This window comes from Oncorhynchus masou, chromosome 24 (assembly GCF_036934945.1).
Source record: "Oncorhynchus masou masou isolate Uvic2021 chromosome 24, UVic_Omas_1.1, whole genome shotgun sequence".
Classification (NCBI taxonomy): Eukaryota; Metazoa; Chordata; class Actinopteri; order Salmoniformes; family Salmonidae; genus Oncorhynchus; species Oncorhynchus masou.
This window is the reverse complement of record NC_088235.1, coordinates 101,111,366-101,129,929: the sequence shown is the minus strand read 5'-3', so window position 1 is coordinate 101,129,929 and position 18,564 is coordinate 101,111,366. Positions and strand designations below refer to the sequence as shown.

At 44.3% G+C, this 18,564-nt stretch overlaps 1 protein-coding gene across 2 annotated transcripts in view; it reads left to right on the top strand.

Annotated features, from left to right (window-relative positions):
• The window catches only part of LOC135513149 (rho GTPase-activating protein SYDE2-like), an 85,795-nt gene extending 68,104 nt beyond the window's left edge, over nt 1-17,691 (top strand). For both annotated transcript variants that reach the window (XM_064935906.1, XM_064935903.1), the window contains exon 7: nt 12,918-17,691. In XM_064935906.1, coding sequence (XP_064791978.1) covers nt 12,918-13,648 — 731 coding nt within the window. In that variant the 3' untranslated portion in view covers nt 13,649-17,691. The remainder of the gene's footprint in view (nt 1-12,917) is intronic.
• Nucleotides 17,692-18,564: the final 873 nt, after the last annotated feature.

Genomic DNA, 18,564 nt, shown 5'->3' with positions numbered 1-18,564 from the left:
CCCTGTAGGATGCTGTTTGGGATGCAGACAGACACCCTGTAGGGTGCTGTTTGGGATGCAGACAGACACCCTGTAGGATGCTGTTTGGGATGCAGACAGACACCCTGTAGGATGCTGTTTGGGATGCAGACAGACACCCTGTAGTGTGCTGTTTGGGATGCAGACAGACACCCTGTAGGATGCTGTTTGGGATGCAGACAGACACCCTGTAGTGTGCTGTTTGGGATGCAGACAGACACCCTGTAGGATGCTGTTTGGGATGCAGACAGACACCCTGTAGGATGCTGTTTGGGATGCAGACAGACACCCTGTAGGGTGCTGTTTGGGATGCAGACAGACACCCTGTAGGATGCTGTTTGGGATGCAGACAGACACCCTGTAGTGTGCTGTTTGGGATGCAGACAGACACCCTGTAGGATGCTGTTTGGGATGCAGACAGACACCCTGTAGTGTGCTGTTTGGGATGCAGACAGACACCCTGTAGGATGCTGTTTGGGATGCAGACAGACACCCTGTAGGATGCTGTTTGGGATGCAGACAGACACCCTGTAGGGTGCTGTTTGGGATGCAGACAGACACCCTGTAGGGTGCTGTTTGGGATGCAGACAGACATCCTGGACCAACTGTGGCTCTATGGTTGGTAATTTGTCTCCTTGTCCAACTGTTCTGCTCTCAGCAGCTGTCTTCTTTGTGTGCATGGTGACATGAGAACAGATACGCACTGTTGAGTACAGGGATAGAGGGAGGATATGAGAGAGAGAGGGGTATGAGTGTTGGGTTGCTAGGCGGTTTAGATGTCAAAGCCTGTGTTATTGTTTAAGTCTAAGGAGGATGGAGAATAGAAGCCTGTAAGGCTAAACCTGTCTGATCCCCTCAGATCACTAACATTCCAACTGCACTAACTGCATTTAACTTCATAGTGTTGTTTACGTACGCTGCATGGTGTATTGCTTAAGCTTATACATGCAAGGCAAGCAGCTGATCTTAATACTCCTCGCTGTTCCTGCCCTCCAAATTGAATCCCATTCTGCTTATTAATATGTTAAAACATGACCTTGATTATTATTTTATATGATTTTATATGATATTTTATTAGTACAAAACAGACATCATACAAACATCAACTACATCACTCCTGCCCAGACCCACTAGCCCTCACCCCTATCTCCATCAACTACATCACTCCTACCCAGACCCACTAGCCCTCACCCCTATCTCCATCCACTACATCACTCCTACCCAGACCCACTAACCATCACCCCTATCTCCATCAACTACATCACTCCTACAAAGACCCACTAGCCATCACCCTTATCTCCATCTACTACATCACTCCTCCCCAGACCCACTAGCCATCACCCCTATCTCCATCAACTACATCACTCCTACCCAGACCCACTAACCATCACCCCTATCTCCATCAACTACATCACTCCTACCCAGACCCACTAGCCATCACCTCTATCTCCATCAACTACATCACTCCTACCCAGACCCACTAACCATCACCCCTATCTCCATCAACTACATCACTCCTACCTAGACCCAGTAACCATCACCCCTATCTCCATCAACTACATCACTCCTACCCAGACCCACTAGCCATCACCTCTATCTCCATCAACTACATCACTCCTCCCCAGACCCACTAGCCATCACCCCTATCTCCATCAACTACATCACTCCTACCCAGACCTACTAGCCATCACCTCTATCTCCATCAACTACATCACTCCTACCCAGACCCACTATCCATCACCTCTATCTCCATCAACTACATCACTCCTCCCCAGACCCACTAGCCATCACCTCTATCTCCATCATCTACATCACTCCTACCCAGACCCACTAGCCATCACCTCTATCTCCATCAACTACATCACTCCTACCCAGACCCACTAGCCATCACCTCTATCTCCATCAACTACATCACTCCTCCCCAGACCCACTAGCCATCACCTCTATCTCCATCAACTACATCACTCCTCCCCAGACCCACTAGCCATCACCTCTATCTCCATCAACTACATCACTCCTACCCAGACCCACTAGCCATCACCCTTATCTCCATCAACTGCATCACTCCTCCCCAGACCCACTAGCCATCACCTCTATCTCCATCAACTACATCACTCCTACCCAGACCCACTAGCCATCACCTCTATCTCCATCAACTACATCACTCCTCCCCAGACCCACTAGCCATCACCCCTATCTCCATCAACTACATCACTCCTACCCAGACCCACTAGCCATCACCTCTATCTCCATCAACTACATCACTCCTACCCAGACCCATTAGCCATCACCTCTATCTCCATCACCTACATCACTCCTCCTCAGACCCACTAGCCATCACCTCTATCTCCATCAACTACATCACTCCTACCCAGACCCACTAGCCATCACCTCTATCTCCATCAACTACATCACTCCTACCCAGACCCACTAGCCGTCACCCCTATCTCCATCAACTACATCACTCCTACCCAGACCCACTAGCCGTCACCCCTATCTCCATCAACTACATCACTCCTACCCAGACCCACTAGCCATCACCTCTATCTCCATCAACTACATCACTCCTCCCCAGACCCACTAGCCATCACCTCTATCTCCATCAACTACATCACTCCTACCCAGACCCACTAGCCATCACCTCTATCTCCATCAACTACATCACTCCTACCCAGACCCACTAGCCGTCACCCCTATCTCCATCAACTACATCACTCCTACCCAGACCCACTAGCCGTCACCCCTATCTCCATCAACTACATCACTCCTACCCAGACCCACTAGCCATCACCTCTATCTCCATCAACTACATCACTCCTCCCCAGACCCACTAGCCATCACCTCTATCTCCATCAACTACATCACTCCTCCCCAGACCCACTAGCCATCACCTCTATCTCCATCAACTACATCACTCCTACCCAGACCCACTAGCCATCACCCTTATCTCCATCAACTACATCACTCCTCCCCAGACCCACTAACCATCACCTCTATCTCCATCAACTACATCACTCCTCCCCAGACCCACTAGCCATCACCTCTATCTCCATCAACTACATCACTCCTCCCCAGACCCACTAGCCATCACCTCTATCTCCATCAACTACATCACTCCTACCCAGACCCACTAGCCATCACCTCTATCTCCAGCGCCTGTATCACTTTCCACCACATGGCCTCAAACTGCACGATTTTGTTAAAATATTACTTTTAGTACCCTCTCCACCTAGGATATTCCAGTCCTAACCTTAACCATTAGCCCTCCCGGCTTCACCCAAACATTTCACAATCATTATGAGATATGTCCAGCCTCTTCACGAGGACCACACCTTCCACTGCATTGTTGCATAGGCCTGGAGTGTGTGACCTGGGTTATGTGAATTTGTTTCTGGGGTTGTGTGAGTGTGCCTGGGGTTGTGTGAATGTGTTTCTGAGATTGTATGAGTGTGTCTGGGTTTATGTGATAAGGAGAGTTTGCTTTTCCTCTGTACTTGCTATGTCTTCAATGGGGGAGGAGGGTGTTAATGAATGGTGTGTGTGTGTGTGTGTGTGTGGGCAGATATGTGTCTGTATATGTGACTGCTAAGCCTTGGTATTTGGTGAATTTCATAAGGAGGTGAAAGTGTGTGTGTGACACTTTGGCCTTGGTGACCGCTGTGCTTTTCTGGTGAGTGTGGGCGTGCTTGTGTGTGTTGTGTGTGTGCTTGCGGCCGTGTGTGTTTGGGCAGAGAGCAGGTGGTCAGGGAGAGATCACAATATGGCAGCGTGGTGGAGTGAGGGGAGAGGAGAGGAGAGGAGAGGAGAGGAGAGGAGAGAAGGGTGTGTGAGGCTCTGGGTATTTTTAACTGGTCAGGGACAGCAGAGTGGCAGCAGCCCTGGATTTGGAAGTGTTCAGGAGGGTGTGTGGCACAGGCAGGATGGGGAGGCTGGGAGTTCAGGGGTTGAGGTGATGGGGGTTCGGGGTTATTTGCTTATTCTTGGATCAATGGCAGATGCCTCCTTGAGCCCTGAAATAAGAACGATCCTGCTTTTTATCTACTACACGCTGTAACACAGTCATCATCTGTTCATCTACTACACTCTGTAACAGTCATCATCTGTTCATCTACTACACGCTGTAACAGTCATCATCTGTTCATCTACTACACGCTGTAACACAGTCATCATCTGTTCATATACTACACGCTGTAACACAGTCATCATCTGTTCATCTACTACACGCTGTAACACAGTCATCATCTGTTCATCTACTACACTCTGTAACACAGTCATCATCTGTTCATATACTACACGCTGTAACACAGTCATCATCTGTTCATCTACTACACGCTGTAACACAGTCATCATCTGTTCATATACTACACGCTGTAACACAGTCATCATCTGTTCATCTACTACACGCTGTAACACAGTCATCATCTGTTCATCTACTACACTCTGTAACACAGTCATCATCTGTTCATATACTACACGCTGTAACACAGTCATCATCTGTTCATCTACTACACGCTGTAACACAGTCATCATCTGTTCATATACTACACGCTGTAACACAGTCATCATCTGTTTATCTACTACACGCTGTAACACAGTCATCATCTGTTCATCTACTACACTCTGTAACACAGTCATCATCTGTTCATCTACAACACGCTGTAACAGTTATCATCTGTTCATCTACTACACGCTGTAACAGTTATCATCTGTTCATCTACTACACGCTGTAACACAGTCATTATCTGTTCATCTACTACACGCTGTAACAGTCATCATCTGTTCATCTACTACACTCTGTAACACAGTCATCATCTGTTCATCTACTACACTCTGTAACACAGTCATCATCTGTTCATCTACTACACGCTGTAACACAGTCATCATCTGTTCATCTACTACACGCTGTAACACAGTCATCATCTGTTCATCTACTACACGCTGTAACAGTTATCATCTGTTTATCTACTACACTCTGTAACACAGTCATCATCTGTTCATCTACAACACTCTGTAACACAGTCATCATCTGTTTATCTACTACACGCTGTATCCCAGTCATCATCTGTTCATCTACTACACTCTGTAACAGTCATCATCTGTTCATCTACTACACTCTGTAACACAGTCATCATCTGTTCATCTACTACACTCTGTAACACAGTCATCATCTGTTCATCTACAACACGCTGTAACACAGTCATCATCTGTTCATCTACTACACGCTGTAACAGTCATCATCTGTTCATCTACTACACTCTGTAACAGTCATCATCTGTTCATCTACTACACTCTGTAACAGTCATCATCTGTTCATCTACTACACCCTGTAACACAGTCATCATCTGTTTATCTACTACATGCTGTAACACAGTCATCATCTGTTCATCTACAACACGCTGTAACAGTTATCATCTGTTCATATACTACACGCTGTAACACAGTCATCATCTGTTCATCTACAACACGCTGTAACAGTTATCATCTGTTCATCTACTACACGCTGTAACACAGTCATCATCTGTTCTTCTACTACACTCTGTAACACAGTCATCATCTGTTCATCTACTACACGCTGTAACAGTTATCATCTGTTCATATACTACACGCTGTAACACAGTCATCATCTGTTCATCTACAACACGCTGTAACAGTTATCATCTGTTCATCTACTACACGCTGTAACACAGTCATCATCTGTTCCTCTACTACACTCTGTAACACAGTCATCATCTGTTCATCTACTACACGCTGTAACAGTCATCATCTGTTCATCTACTACACTCTGTAACACAGTCATCATCTGTTCATCTACTACACGCTGTAACAGTTATCATCTGTTTATCTACTACACGCTGTAACACAGTCATCATCTGTTCATCTACTACACTCTGTAACAGTCATAATCTGTTCATCTACTACACTCTGTAACAGTCATCATCTGTTCATCTACTACCCTCTGTAACAGTCATCATCTGTTCATCTACTACCCTCTGTAACAGTCATAATCTGTTCATCTACTACACGATGTAACACAGTCATCATCTGTTCATCTACTACACGCTGTAACAGTTATCATCTGTTCATCTACTACACGCTGTAACACAGTCATCATCTGTTCATCTACTACACTCTGTAGCAGTTATCATCTGTCCATCTACTACCCTCTGTAACAGTCATAATCTGTTCAACTACTACACTCTGTAACACAGTCATCATCTGTTCATCTATTACACACTGTAACACAGTCATCATCTGTTCATATACTACATGCTGTAACAGTTATCATCTGTTCATCTACTACACTCTGTAACACAGTCATCATCGGTTCATCTACTACACTCTGTAACACAGTCATCATCTGTTCATCTATTACATGCTGTAACACAGTCATAATCTGTTCATCTACTACGTGCTGTAACAGTTATCATCTGTTCATCTACTACACGCTGTAACAGTTATCATCTGTTCATCTACTACACGCTGTAACACAGTCATCATCTGTTCTTCTACTACACTCTGTAACACAGTCATCATCTGTTCATCTACTACACGCTGTAACAGTCATCATCTGTTCATCTACTACACTCTGTAACACAGTCATCATCTGTTCATCTACTACACGCTGTAACAGTTATCATCTGTTTATCTACTACACGCTGTATCACAGTCATCATCTGTTCATCTACTACACTCTGTAACAGTCATCATCTGTTCATCTACTACACTCTGTAACACAGTCATCATCTGTTCATCTACTACACTCTCTAACACAGTCATCATCTGTTCATCTACAACACGCTGTAACACAGTCATCATCTGTTCATCTACTACACGCTGTAACAGTTATCATCTGTTTATCTACTACACGCTGTAACACAGTCATCATCTGTTCATCTACTACACTCTGTAACAGTCATCATCTGTTCATCTACTACCCTCTGTAACATTCATAATCTGTTCATCTACTACACGATGTAACACAGTCATCATCTGTTCAGCTACTACACGCTGTAACAGTTATCATCTGTTCATCTACTACACGCTGTAACACAGTCATCATCTGTTCATCTACTACACTCTGTAGCAGTTATCATCTGTCCATCTACTACCCTCTGTAACAGTCATAATCTGTTCAACTACTACACTCTGTAACACAGTCATCATCTGTTCATCTATTACACACTGTAACACAGTCATCATCTGTTCATATACTACATGCTGTAACAGTTATCATCTGTTCATCTACTACACTCTGTTACACAGTCATCATCTGTTCATCTATTACATGCTGTAACACAGTCATAATCTGTTCATCTACTACATGCTGTAACAGTTATAATCTGTTCATCTACTACACGCTGTAACAGTCATAATCTGTTCATCTACTACACGCTGTAACAGTTATCATCTGTTCATCTACTACATGCTGTAACAGTCATCATCTGTTCATCTACTACACTCTGTAACACAGTTATCATCTGTTCATCTACTACACGCTGTAACAGTCATCATCTGTTCATCTACTACACTCTGTAACACAGTCATCATCTGTTCATCTACTACACGCTGTAACACAGTCATCATCTGTTCATCTACTACACGCTGTAACACAGTCATCATCTGTTCATCTACTACACGCTGTAACACAGTCATCATCTGTTCATCTACTAGACGCTGTAACACAGTCATCATCTGTTCATCTACTACACGCTGTAACACAGTCATCATCTGTTCATATACTACACGCTGTAACACAGTCATCATCTGTTCATCTAATACACTCTGTAGCAGTCATCATGTTCATCTACTACACTCTGTAACAGTTATCATCTGTTTATCTACTACACTCTGTAACAGTTATCATCTGTTCATCTTCTACACTCTGTAGCAGTTATCATCTGTTTATCTACTACACGCTGTAACACAGTCATCATCTGTTCATCTACTACACTCTGTAACACAGTCATCATCTGTTCATCTATTACACGCTGTAACACAGTCATAATATTTTCATCTACTACACGCTGTAACAGTTATCATCTGTTCATCTACTACACGCTGTAACACAGTCATCATCTGTTCATCTACTACACTCTGTAACACAGTCATCATCTGTTCATCTACAACACGCTGTAACACAGTCATCATCTGTTCATCTACTACACGCTGTAACAATGTTATCATCTGTTTATCTACTACACGCTGTAACACAGTCATCATCTGTTCATCTACTACCCTCTGTAACAGTCATCATCTGTTCATCTACTACACGCTGTAACAATGTTATCATCTGTTTATCTACTACACGCTGTAACACAGTCATCATCTGTTCATCTACTACCCTCTGTAACAGTCATCATCTGTTCATTTACTACCCTCTGTAACAGTCATAATCTGTTCATCTACTACACGATGTAACACAGTCATCATCTGTTCATCTACTACACGCTGTAACAGTTATCATCTGTTCATCTACTACACGCTGTAACACAGTCATCATCTGTTCATCTACTACACTCTGTAGCAGTTATCATCTGTCCATCTACTACCCTCTGTAACAGTCATAATCAGTTCAACTACTACACTCTGTAACACAGTCATCATCTGTTCATCTATTACACACTGTAACACAGTCATCATCTGTTCATCTACTACACGCTGTAACACAGTCATCATCTGTTCATATACTACATGCTGTAACAGTTATCATCTGTTCATCTACTACACTCTGTAACACAGTCATCATCTGTTCATCTACTACACTCTGTAACACAGTCATCATCTGTTCATCTATTACACGCTGTAACACAGTCATAATCTGTTCATCTACTACACGCTGTAACAGTTATCATCTGTTCATCTACTACACGCTGTAACAGTCATCATCTGTTCATCTACTACACTCTGTAACACAGTTATCATCTGTTCATCTACTACACGCTGTAACACAGTCATCATCTGTTCATCTACTACACGCTGTAACACAGTCATCATCTGTTCATATACTACACGCTGTAACACAGTCATCATCTGTTCATCTACTACACTCTGTAACACAGTCATCATCTGTTCATCTACTACACGCTGTAACACAGTCATCATCTGTTCATCTACTACACGCTGTAACACAGTCATCATCTGTTCATCTACTACACGCTGTAACCCAGTCATCATCTGTTCATCTACTACACTCTGTAACACAGTCACCATCTGTTCATCTACTACACTCTGTAACACAGTCATCATCTGTTCATCTACTACACTCTTTAACACAGTCATCATCTGTTCATCTACTACACTCTGTAACACAGTCATCATCTGTTCATCTACTACACTCTGTAACACAGTCATCATCTGTTCATCTACTACACTCTGTAACACAGTCATCATCTGTTCATCTACTACACTCTGTAACACAGTCATCATCTGTTCATCTACTACACGCTGTAACACAGTCATCATCTGTTCATCTACTACACTCTGTAACACAGTCATCATCTGTTCATCTACTACACGCTGTAACACAGTCATCATCTGTTCATCTACTACACTCTGTAACACAGTCATCATCTGTTCATCTACTACACGCTGTAATACAGTCATCATCTGTTCATCTACTACACGCTGTAACACAGTCATCATCTGTTCATCTACTACATGCTGTAACACAGTCATCATCTGTTCATCTACTACACTCTGTAACACAGTCATCATCTGTTCATCTACTACACGCTGTAACACAGTCATCATCTGTTCATCTACTACACGCTGTAACACAGTCATCATCTGTTCATCTACTACACGCTGTAACCCAGTCATCATCTGTTCATCTACTACACTCTGTAACACAGTCACCATCTGTTCATCTACTACACTCTGTAACACAGTCATCATCTGTTCATCTACTACACTCTTTAACACAGTCATCATCTGTTCATCTACTACACTCTGTAACACAGTCATCATCTGTTCATCTACTACACTCTGTAACACAGTCATCATCTGTTCATCTACTACACTCTGTAACACAGTCATCATCTGTTCATCTACTACACGCTGTAACACAGTCATCATCTGTTCATCTACTACACTCTGTAACACAGTCATCATCTGTTCATCTACTACACGCTGTAACACAGTCATCATCTGTTCATCTACTACACTCTGTAACACAGTCATCATCTGTTCATCTACTACACGCTGTAACACAGTCATCATCTGTTCATCTACTACACGCTGTAACACAGTCATCATCTGTTCATCTACTACACGCTGTAACACAGTCATCATCTGTTCATCTACTACACTCTGTAACACAGTCATCATCTGTTCATCTACTACACGCTGTAACACAGTCATCATCTGTTCATCTACTACACGCTGTAACACAGTCATCATCTGTTCATCTACTACACGCTGTAACACAGTCATCATCTGTTCATATACTACACGCTGTAACACAGTCATCATCTGTTCATCTACTACACTCTGTAGCAGTCATCATGTTCATCTTCTACACTCTGTAGCAGTTATCATCTGTTTATCTACTACACGCTGTAACACAGTCATCATCTGTTCATCTACTACACTCTGTAACACAGTCATCATCTGTTCATCTATTACACGCTGTAACACAGTCATAATATGTTCATCTACTACACGCTGTAACAGTTATCATCTGTTCATCTACTACACTCTGTAACAGTCATCATCTGTTTATCTACTACACGCTGTATCACAGTCATCATCTGTTCATCTACTACACGCTGTAACAGTTATCATCTGTTCATCTACTACACTCTGTAACAGTCATCATCTGTTTATCTACTACACGCTGTATCACAGTCATCATCTGTTCATCTACTACACTCTGTAACAGTCATCATCTGTTTATCTACTACACGCTGCATCACAGTCATCATCTGTTCATCTACTACACGCTGTAACACAGTCATCATCTGTTCATCTACTACACTCTGTAACAGTCATCATCTGTTTATCTACTACACGCTGTATCACAGTCATCATCTGTTCATCTACTACACGCTGTAACAGTTATCATCTGTTCATCTACTACACTCTGTAACAGTCATCATCTGTTTATCTACTACACGCTGTATCACAGTCATCATCTGTTCATCTACTACACTCTGTAACACAGTCATCATCTGTTCATCTACTAGACGCTGTAACAGTTATCATCTGTTCATCTACTACACGCTGTAACACAGTCATCATCTGTTCATCTACTACACGCTGCATCACAGTCATCATCTGTTGATCTACTAGACGCTGTAACAGTCATCATCTGTTCATCTACTACACGCTGTAACAGTTATCATCTGTTTATCTACTACACGCTGTAACACAGTCATCATCTGTTCATCTACTACACTCTGTAACAGTCATCATCTGTTCATCTACTACACGCTGCATCACAGTCATCATCTGTTGATCTACTAGACGCTGTAACAGTCATCATCTGTTTATCTACTACACGCTGTAACACAGTCATCATCTGTTTATCTACCACACGCTGTAACACAGTCATCATCTGTTCATCAACAATTTCTCATCCCTCTCAGTCACGATACCCCGGCAAAAATCGGCGTTTCATTTATCTGACTTTAAATTGTCTGTATGTCCAGCCCTTATATTTAGCCTCACAATGAAGTGTTTTAACATGTTATTTTCAGGACAACCAGGGCTACAAGTAGATCACAAATCAATTTGATATAAACAAATGCATTCATTTGTCAATACAAAAAAGAAGGTCCACCAAAGCAAAAACCTGATAAAAAATGAATTTATACGAATGTAAGTACAGAAATTGTTTGCTCACTGGGAAATGACAGTGACAACATTTTGGAATTTGAGACAGCAACTATGTGAGCTTATTACAGTATTATAGACACTTCGTCCTGGGATTTCCTATGTAGAAGAATGTAGAAGAATCCCATACCTTCTAACAACTCTAGTGTACCTTGTGAAGTCATAGAGCAAAACATGTTACGTGTTCGTGGGAGTCTCAGCTTTTAATTAGTCAAACCATCCGGACTCTACAGACGTTTTTGTCGAAATACCCGGCACACCGCGCCGGCGTTACGGTGGTACTCATTGAAAGCATTCATACAGTATGATATCAAAATCAGCTGTTGGCTTTGCTGTTCCACTGTGGGCTTGTGTACTTTACTTTCTACCTTCTTCGGCATGACATAGCTGTAACAGTAAAGTCGAGCTTCAAGGTCTTTCATGTCAACTGCCTGCTTGACTGGTTGCTTTTTGTTGCAGAGAGTGGACATATCAGTTTCACCTCTGAAATGTGTTTTGTTTGTTTTGTTTTATTCCACCACTGACTGTAGGAGGTATGTAAAGGTGTACTGTGGGGGACACCGTGTAGTAGGAACACAGAGAGACAGACAGGTAACTGGGCTGTGGTGGTTGGAGTGTTGGCGTGCTCAGTGTTCTGTTCATCTTCCTGGCTCAGACATGCTCATATCATGTGATTCCCTCCTACCCCTTCTTCACCCCACAGAAGGGACGTGTGTTAGGTTAGTTCACAGACATTTGAAGACTAGGTCAAATGTACAGCTGTAGAAGTGAAGTAGTAGAGTGTGTTGGAGTGGCTTTGGCATATTTCTATGCAGCATGGCATGGGTTAATGTCTAAACTACCACCTTTAGACCTTGGCTGTACTCCAGGAGGACCTTGTGTATACAGTGAGCTTGAATGAAAATTACAATATTTTTTAATTGGTTTGCACCAACAGTGCTTGAAGAGCTTGTGCCATACACCAGGAGTTAACAGAGCTAGGACTATGGCACTGACTGAATAACTTCCTGTTTACTCTTTAACTAACTATTTCTTTCTCTCTCCTGTCTTTCCATCTCTCCTTATAGTGGTGGACCCACATGGAAAGACCTCATCCCCCATCCTGGAGCACCCCGGCCCAGCCGACCAGCCTGCCGCTCCACCCCTGCGTCGGAGGAAGGAGCGTCCCCAGGTGCTGAACTTGAGTGATGCAGAGATGGCCGGGGTGCTGCGACCTAGGCCAGGCCGACTGGACAGCCCTAGCAACCGTTATGCCGGTGACTGGAGTCGCTGTGGAGAGCGCTACCTCCCCCCTCCTCTGGCCCAGGAGGAAAATGACTATGATGATGTTCCTTCTGAGGATATGGAGGTCACTGAGGAGGGACAGGAAGGAGAGGACAGGGCGAAGGAAGGGGGAGAGGAGCTGAGACAGGAAGGATTACTGGACAGTGGACAGGAGGAAGGACAGGCAGAGCCACCTTCAGCAAAACAGGAGCCCCCACTACTCCAGGAGGTGATGGAGGGACCTGTAGAGAAGGAGGAAGAGGAGAGAGAAGCAGAGGAGGAGAGAGTGGAGGAGAGCGATGTCTCCAGTGACGGTCAGCCATCAGACGACAGGGTGTGTGATGATGAGGATGAGCGCATCCTGCCCCTCCACAACCCCAAAGAGCACACATACCAGGCTTACATGAAGATCCAGGACATCAGCCCCGTTCTCAGCAACAGGGTCAACCTGCGAGACCTGCAGGAGAGCATCGACACGCTCATAGGCAACCTGGAGAGAGAGCTCAACAAGAACAATCTCAAAGTTAGCTACTAACACAACACACATTCAGCCTCACAGGCTACTGACTCAAACACACAGCCCAACAGGCTACTGACTCAGACACACAGCCCAACAGGCTACTGACTCAACACACACTCAGCCCAACAAGCTACTGACCCAAACACACAGCCCAACAGACTACTTACTCAACACACAGCCCAACAGACTACTGACTCAACACACACTCAGCCCATCATGCTACTGACTCAAACACACAGCCCCCGAAGATGGAAAAGGCTTAGCTAATTCTAAGGGCTTCGAGACTGGAGAGTTGTTGGGGTTCAGGAATTTGGCTCCAGGGTTGCCGTGGTGACCTTTAATAAAGACGACTCAGTGGCACGTGCACCCGTGTCGTGCGCCCCTGCAGAACTCTGGTGTTTAGAACTCTGGTGCGTGATTGGCTGGACACTTCATTTAGCACCTACCCACAAGACATTATTAGATGTTTCATTAATGTTTTGCTTTTGATGACTTGTTTTTACATACCGCTCATGTTCTGTTGTTCTTATCCGGTTGTTGTTGTTGTTGTTGCTTCTCTTCTTATTAGAAGAACCCATTGACCCCCAGGGGTGTAAACGGTGCCTTAATTGTGTGAAGGTGGGACTTTAAGGCAGGGGAGAGCTTTTCTATTGAGGTACGAAACATTATGACGTACAGCAATGCACTTATGAGGCAGGCTTTAGTGTATAGTACAAGTCATTTAGGTATACGGTACATGCAGTATAGCTGGCTATGGACTGGGAGGAGAACCAGGGAGGGGGCTAGACCTCTGAACCCTTCTCCTCCTCAGGTACGAGTACAAACGTATCATACAGTCACATACATACCTGCTCCAATACCATGAAGAAACACATAAACAACGAGATAATGGGTGATAAGTGTTTCTCTCTACCTGCTAGAACAGAGCAGCTAATCTGTAGCAACAAAGAGAGATATAAAAAATAACTAAAGTGATGTCATGTATTTGAAAAATGAATAAGTGAATATGACATGGGTGAAAACCATTAATATCTGGTTTTCTTTTAGCCCTTCTTCCACAACCTCCCACATGATCTAGACCAGGGTTTGGTCTTAATGTGCACCCAGAGGTTCCCCAGAACCCCTGATCAAGACCACACGTACCGAACTCATTCCACAGAGGGCCCAGGGTCTGCGGGTTTTAGCTCCTCCCTTGTGCTTAATTGATTAATTAAGGTAATGAATTAGTAAGGAACTCCCTACACCCGGTTGTCTAGGGCTTAATTGAAATGGAAAAACCCAAAAACCTGCAGACACTGGGCCCTCCGTGGAATGAGTTTCAGACCCATGATCGAGACAGACAGTGATCACCTGCGGGTTTAAAGAGGAAAAAGTCCAATATGGGAAACTTACGTATGGTACATACTGACTGCAGAACAGCAGTTCACGTGTTTCATAGAAACAGTTACTGTGTGGAGAGGACTCTGGCTAGTACGACATGTGAGTCCACTACCTAAATAGATAAAAGCAAGTTTTCAGAAATCCAGGGATTCAGAATGATCAGTATTTAACATATTTATGTATATATAAATGTATTTGGAGTATATATATTATTTTTTACAGCTTATATATATATTTCCATACAGGCATATTTAAATGCTCACCATAACCTTGTAGTGTTGACCCATGATAGACTATATAGACGGATTGGTTGTTTAGCAACAAAACCAACACGTGCAACTATGGGGTTAAACAGATGGGGTAGGCTTAGACTGTTGATAACATGTCAACTATATTTTGTTTCTAATGTTCATTGAAAACAAATACATTTGCACAATGAGCACTTGTCTCTCAAATACATTGTTACAATTGGTTAGCTAGCTAGAGAATATTTGCCATATTAGCATAGGCATGACATCAGTCAAAACAAGACATGGTATCAAGAACAAAATAAAACAAGCTGAAACGAGCCACCTGCAATTCCCCACATGGCAGATTCTTGTCATTGTTGCTAGCTATCTGTCCATCCAGGACCACAACACATGGCCTTCTGCCCCATTGAAATGTGTGAATGGTTTTCGTGACGTTGTCACCGAACCCGTCTATGTTGCTTTGTTTCCTCCCACTTAAGGTACCTGTACACATCTTAAACGTGCTGGACTAATGGTACAACTTAAGCTGTAATATATATGACATAGAAATACATTCTTGCAGAAAGAGAGATATTGTTATTTTTGTTATATTTTTTTGTACATATTTGGCATCTGTTTTGTCGCCGGTTGGTCTAATCTGACTTCATAGTTGTGTTTAAAAGGTACTGATGAACATTGTTGCATGGTCAAAAGCTTTATTACTGACTTAAACAAGTATATTTCCCACCTGAGGTTATCGTATCATATTTATGTGTACATGGAGATTCTTTTCTATTTGTTCCTATCCCACTTTTTTGTCATCCCTTTGACAGCTGCTGACACAGACTAACAACCAGGTTCAAAAGAACATTTAATTGAAAGACTAAAAGAAAGGAAAATCATTCAGCTAGCTAGTCCCTAAGGCGATTGCACTGCAGTGCAGTAGTTTCCTATGGTGATGGGAAACTATCCAGTGAAGCTTTCATTATATAAGGATGTTGTTCTGGTTCTAGCCTGGCCCTTGTTCCTCTCCTCCGGATCTGGCCCTTGTTCCTCTCCTCCGGATCTGGCCCTTGTTCCTCTCCTCTGGATCTGGCCCTTGTTCCTCTCCTCCGGATCTGGCCCTTGTTCCTCTCCTCCGGATCTGGCCCTTGTTCCTCTTCTCCAGATCTGGCCCTTGTTCCTCTCCTCCGGGTCTGACCCTGGTTCCTCTCCTCCAGATCTGACCCTTGTTCCTCTCCTCCGGGTCTGACCCTGGTTCCTCTCCTCCGGATCTGGCACTTGTTCCTCTCCTCCGGATCTGGCCCTTGTTCCTCTCCTACAGATCTGGCCCTTGTTCTTCTCCTCCGGATCTGGCCCTTGTTCCTCTCCTCCGGGTCTGACCCTGGTTCTTCTCCTCCGGGTCTGACCCTGGTTCCTCTCCTCCGGGTCTGACCCTGGTTCCTCTCCTCCGGGCCTGGCCCTGTTTCCTCTCCTCCGGGCCTGGCCCTGTTTCCTCTCCTCCGGGCCTGGCCTGGCCCTTTCCTCTCCTCCGGGCCTGGCCTGGCCCTGTTTCCTCTCCTCCGGGCCTGGCCTGGCCCTGTGTCCTCTCCTCCGGGCCTGGCCTGGCCCTGTTTCCTCTCCTCCGGGCCTAGCCTGTCCCTGTTTCCTCTCCTCCGGGCCTGGCCTGGCCCTGTGTCCTCTCCTCCTGGCCTGGCCCTGTTTCCTCTCCTCCGGGCCTGGCCTGGCCCTGTTTCCTCTCCTCCGGGCCTGGCCTGACCCTTTCCTCTCCTCTGGGCCTGGCCTGGCCCTGTTTCCTCTCCTCCGGGCCTGGCCCTGTTCCTCTCCTCCGGGCCTGGCCTGTCCCTGTTTCCTCTCCTCCGGGCCTGGCCTGGCCCTGTTTCCTCTCCTCCGGGCCTGGCCTGACCCTGTTTCCTCTCCTCCGGGCCTGGCCGGGCCCTGTTTCCTCTCCTCCGGGCCTGGCCTGACCCTGTTTCCTCTCCTCCGGGCCTGGCCTGGCCCTGTTTCCTCTCCTCCGGGCCCAGCCTGGCCCTTTCCTCTCCTCCGGGCCTGGCCTGACCCTGTTTCCTCTCCTCCTGGCCTGGCCCTGTTTCCTCTCCTCCGGGCCTGGCCTGGCCCTGTTTCCTCTCCTCCGGGGCTGGCCTAGCACTGTATCGATCAATGCATTCCTCCCTCTTCACTCTTTCTCTAACCCCCTCCCTCCTTCCCTCTTAATCAGTGTGTTACATGTCCACATTGTGTCTGAGCACGTGCACATTGTTGTTTGCCTGTACAGTAAGTGTCATACGGTCAACGTGTTTCTGTAATAGTTGTTTTGTTTCATCTCTTTCCTGTTTGTATGTCTGTCTTGGAAACAGAAAGCTATGATGAAAGCATCCCTAAATAGAATAATACTTTGTTCTGATCTTGAGAAATGTATGGTCATATTAAAGTATATATTTCACATGGCCTTGCGTCTTTCTGGTTATTACATTTTGTCAAGTTGATTCAACCATGTTCTGCTGCCAAATCCTCGGCCGATAGATGAGAGTAAAGTGAAACACTCAAAGCATCCCATTTTGAGATGTAATGTCTGTTATGTCTTTTTGCTATTCACTTTACACCAGTATTAAAATTTCTAACATTAACAGTCATTAACACTCACTTATTTATTGGGTCTTGGTTTCTACCAATGTTGCTTTCAGAATCCGCTACTGTGCTGTGACTTCCTGCCTTTAAGTTAGAAGGGATTTCAAATAAGGGTTTTTAAGGTATTAGGGTTCAAATCAGGGTTTTCAATGTATTAGGGTTCAAATATGGATTTCCAATGTATTAGGGTTCAAATATGGATTTCCAAGGTGTTAGGGTTCAAATATGGATTTCCAAGGTGTTAGGGTTCAAATATGGATTTCCAAGGTATTAGGGTTCAAATATGGATTTCCAAGGTATTAGGGTTCAAATATGGATTTCCAAGGTATTATGGTTCAAATATGGATTTCCAAGGTGTTAGGGTTCAAATATGGATTTCCAAGGTGTTAGGGTTCAAATATGGATTTCCAAGGTGTTAGGGTTCAAATATGGATTTCCAAGGTGTTAGGGTTCAAATATGGATTTCCAAGGTATTAAGGTTCAAATTTGGATTTCCAAGGTATTAGGGTTAATCTATCTTTGCTATGGAAAAGTTAGAGCAAAGCAACAAAAGACAGGAAAGATGGGAAGTGTTCCTGGCTCTGCAGAGTTTTGGGAATATTTTTAGGATGTGGGAATCTCCCAGTCCTTGGCACAGCTTCGGGGACATTCCAGAACAACAGCCCTCATCATTTTAACTCTGTGGAGGAGCCT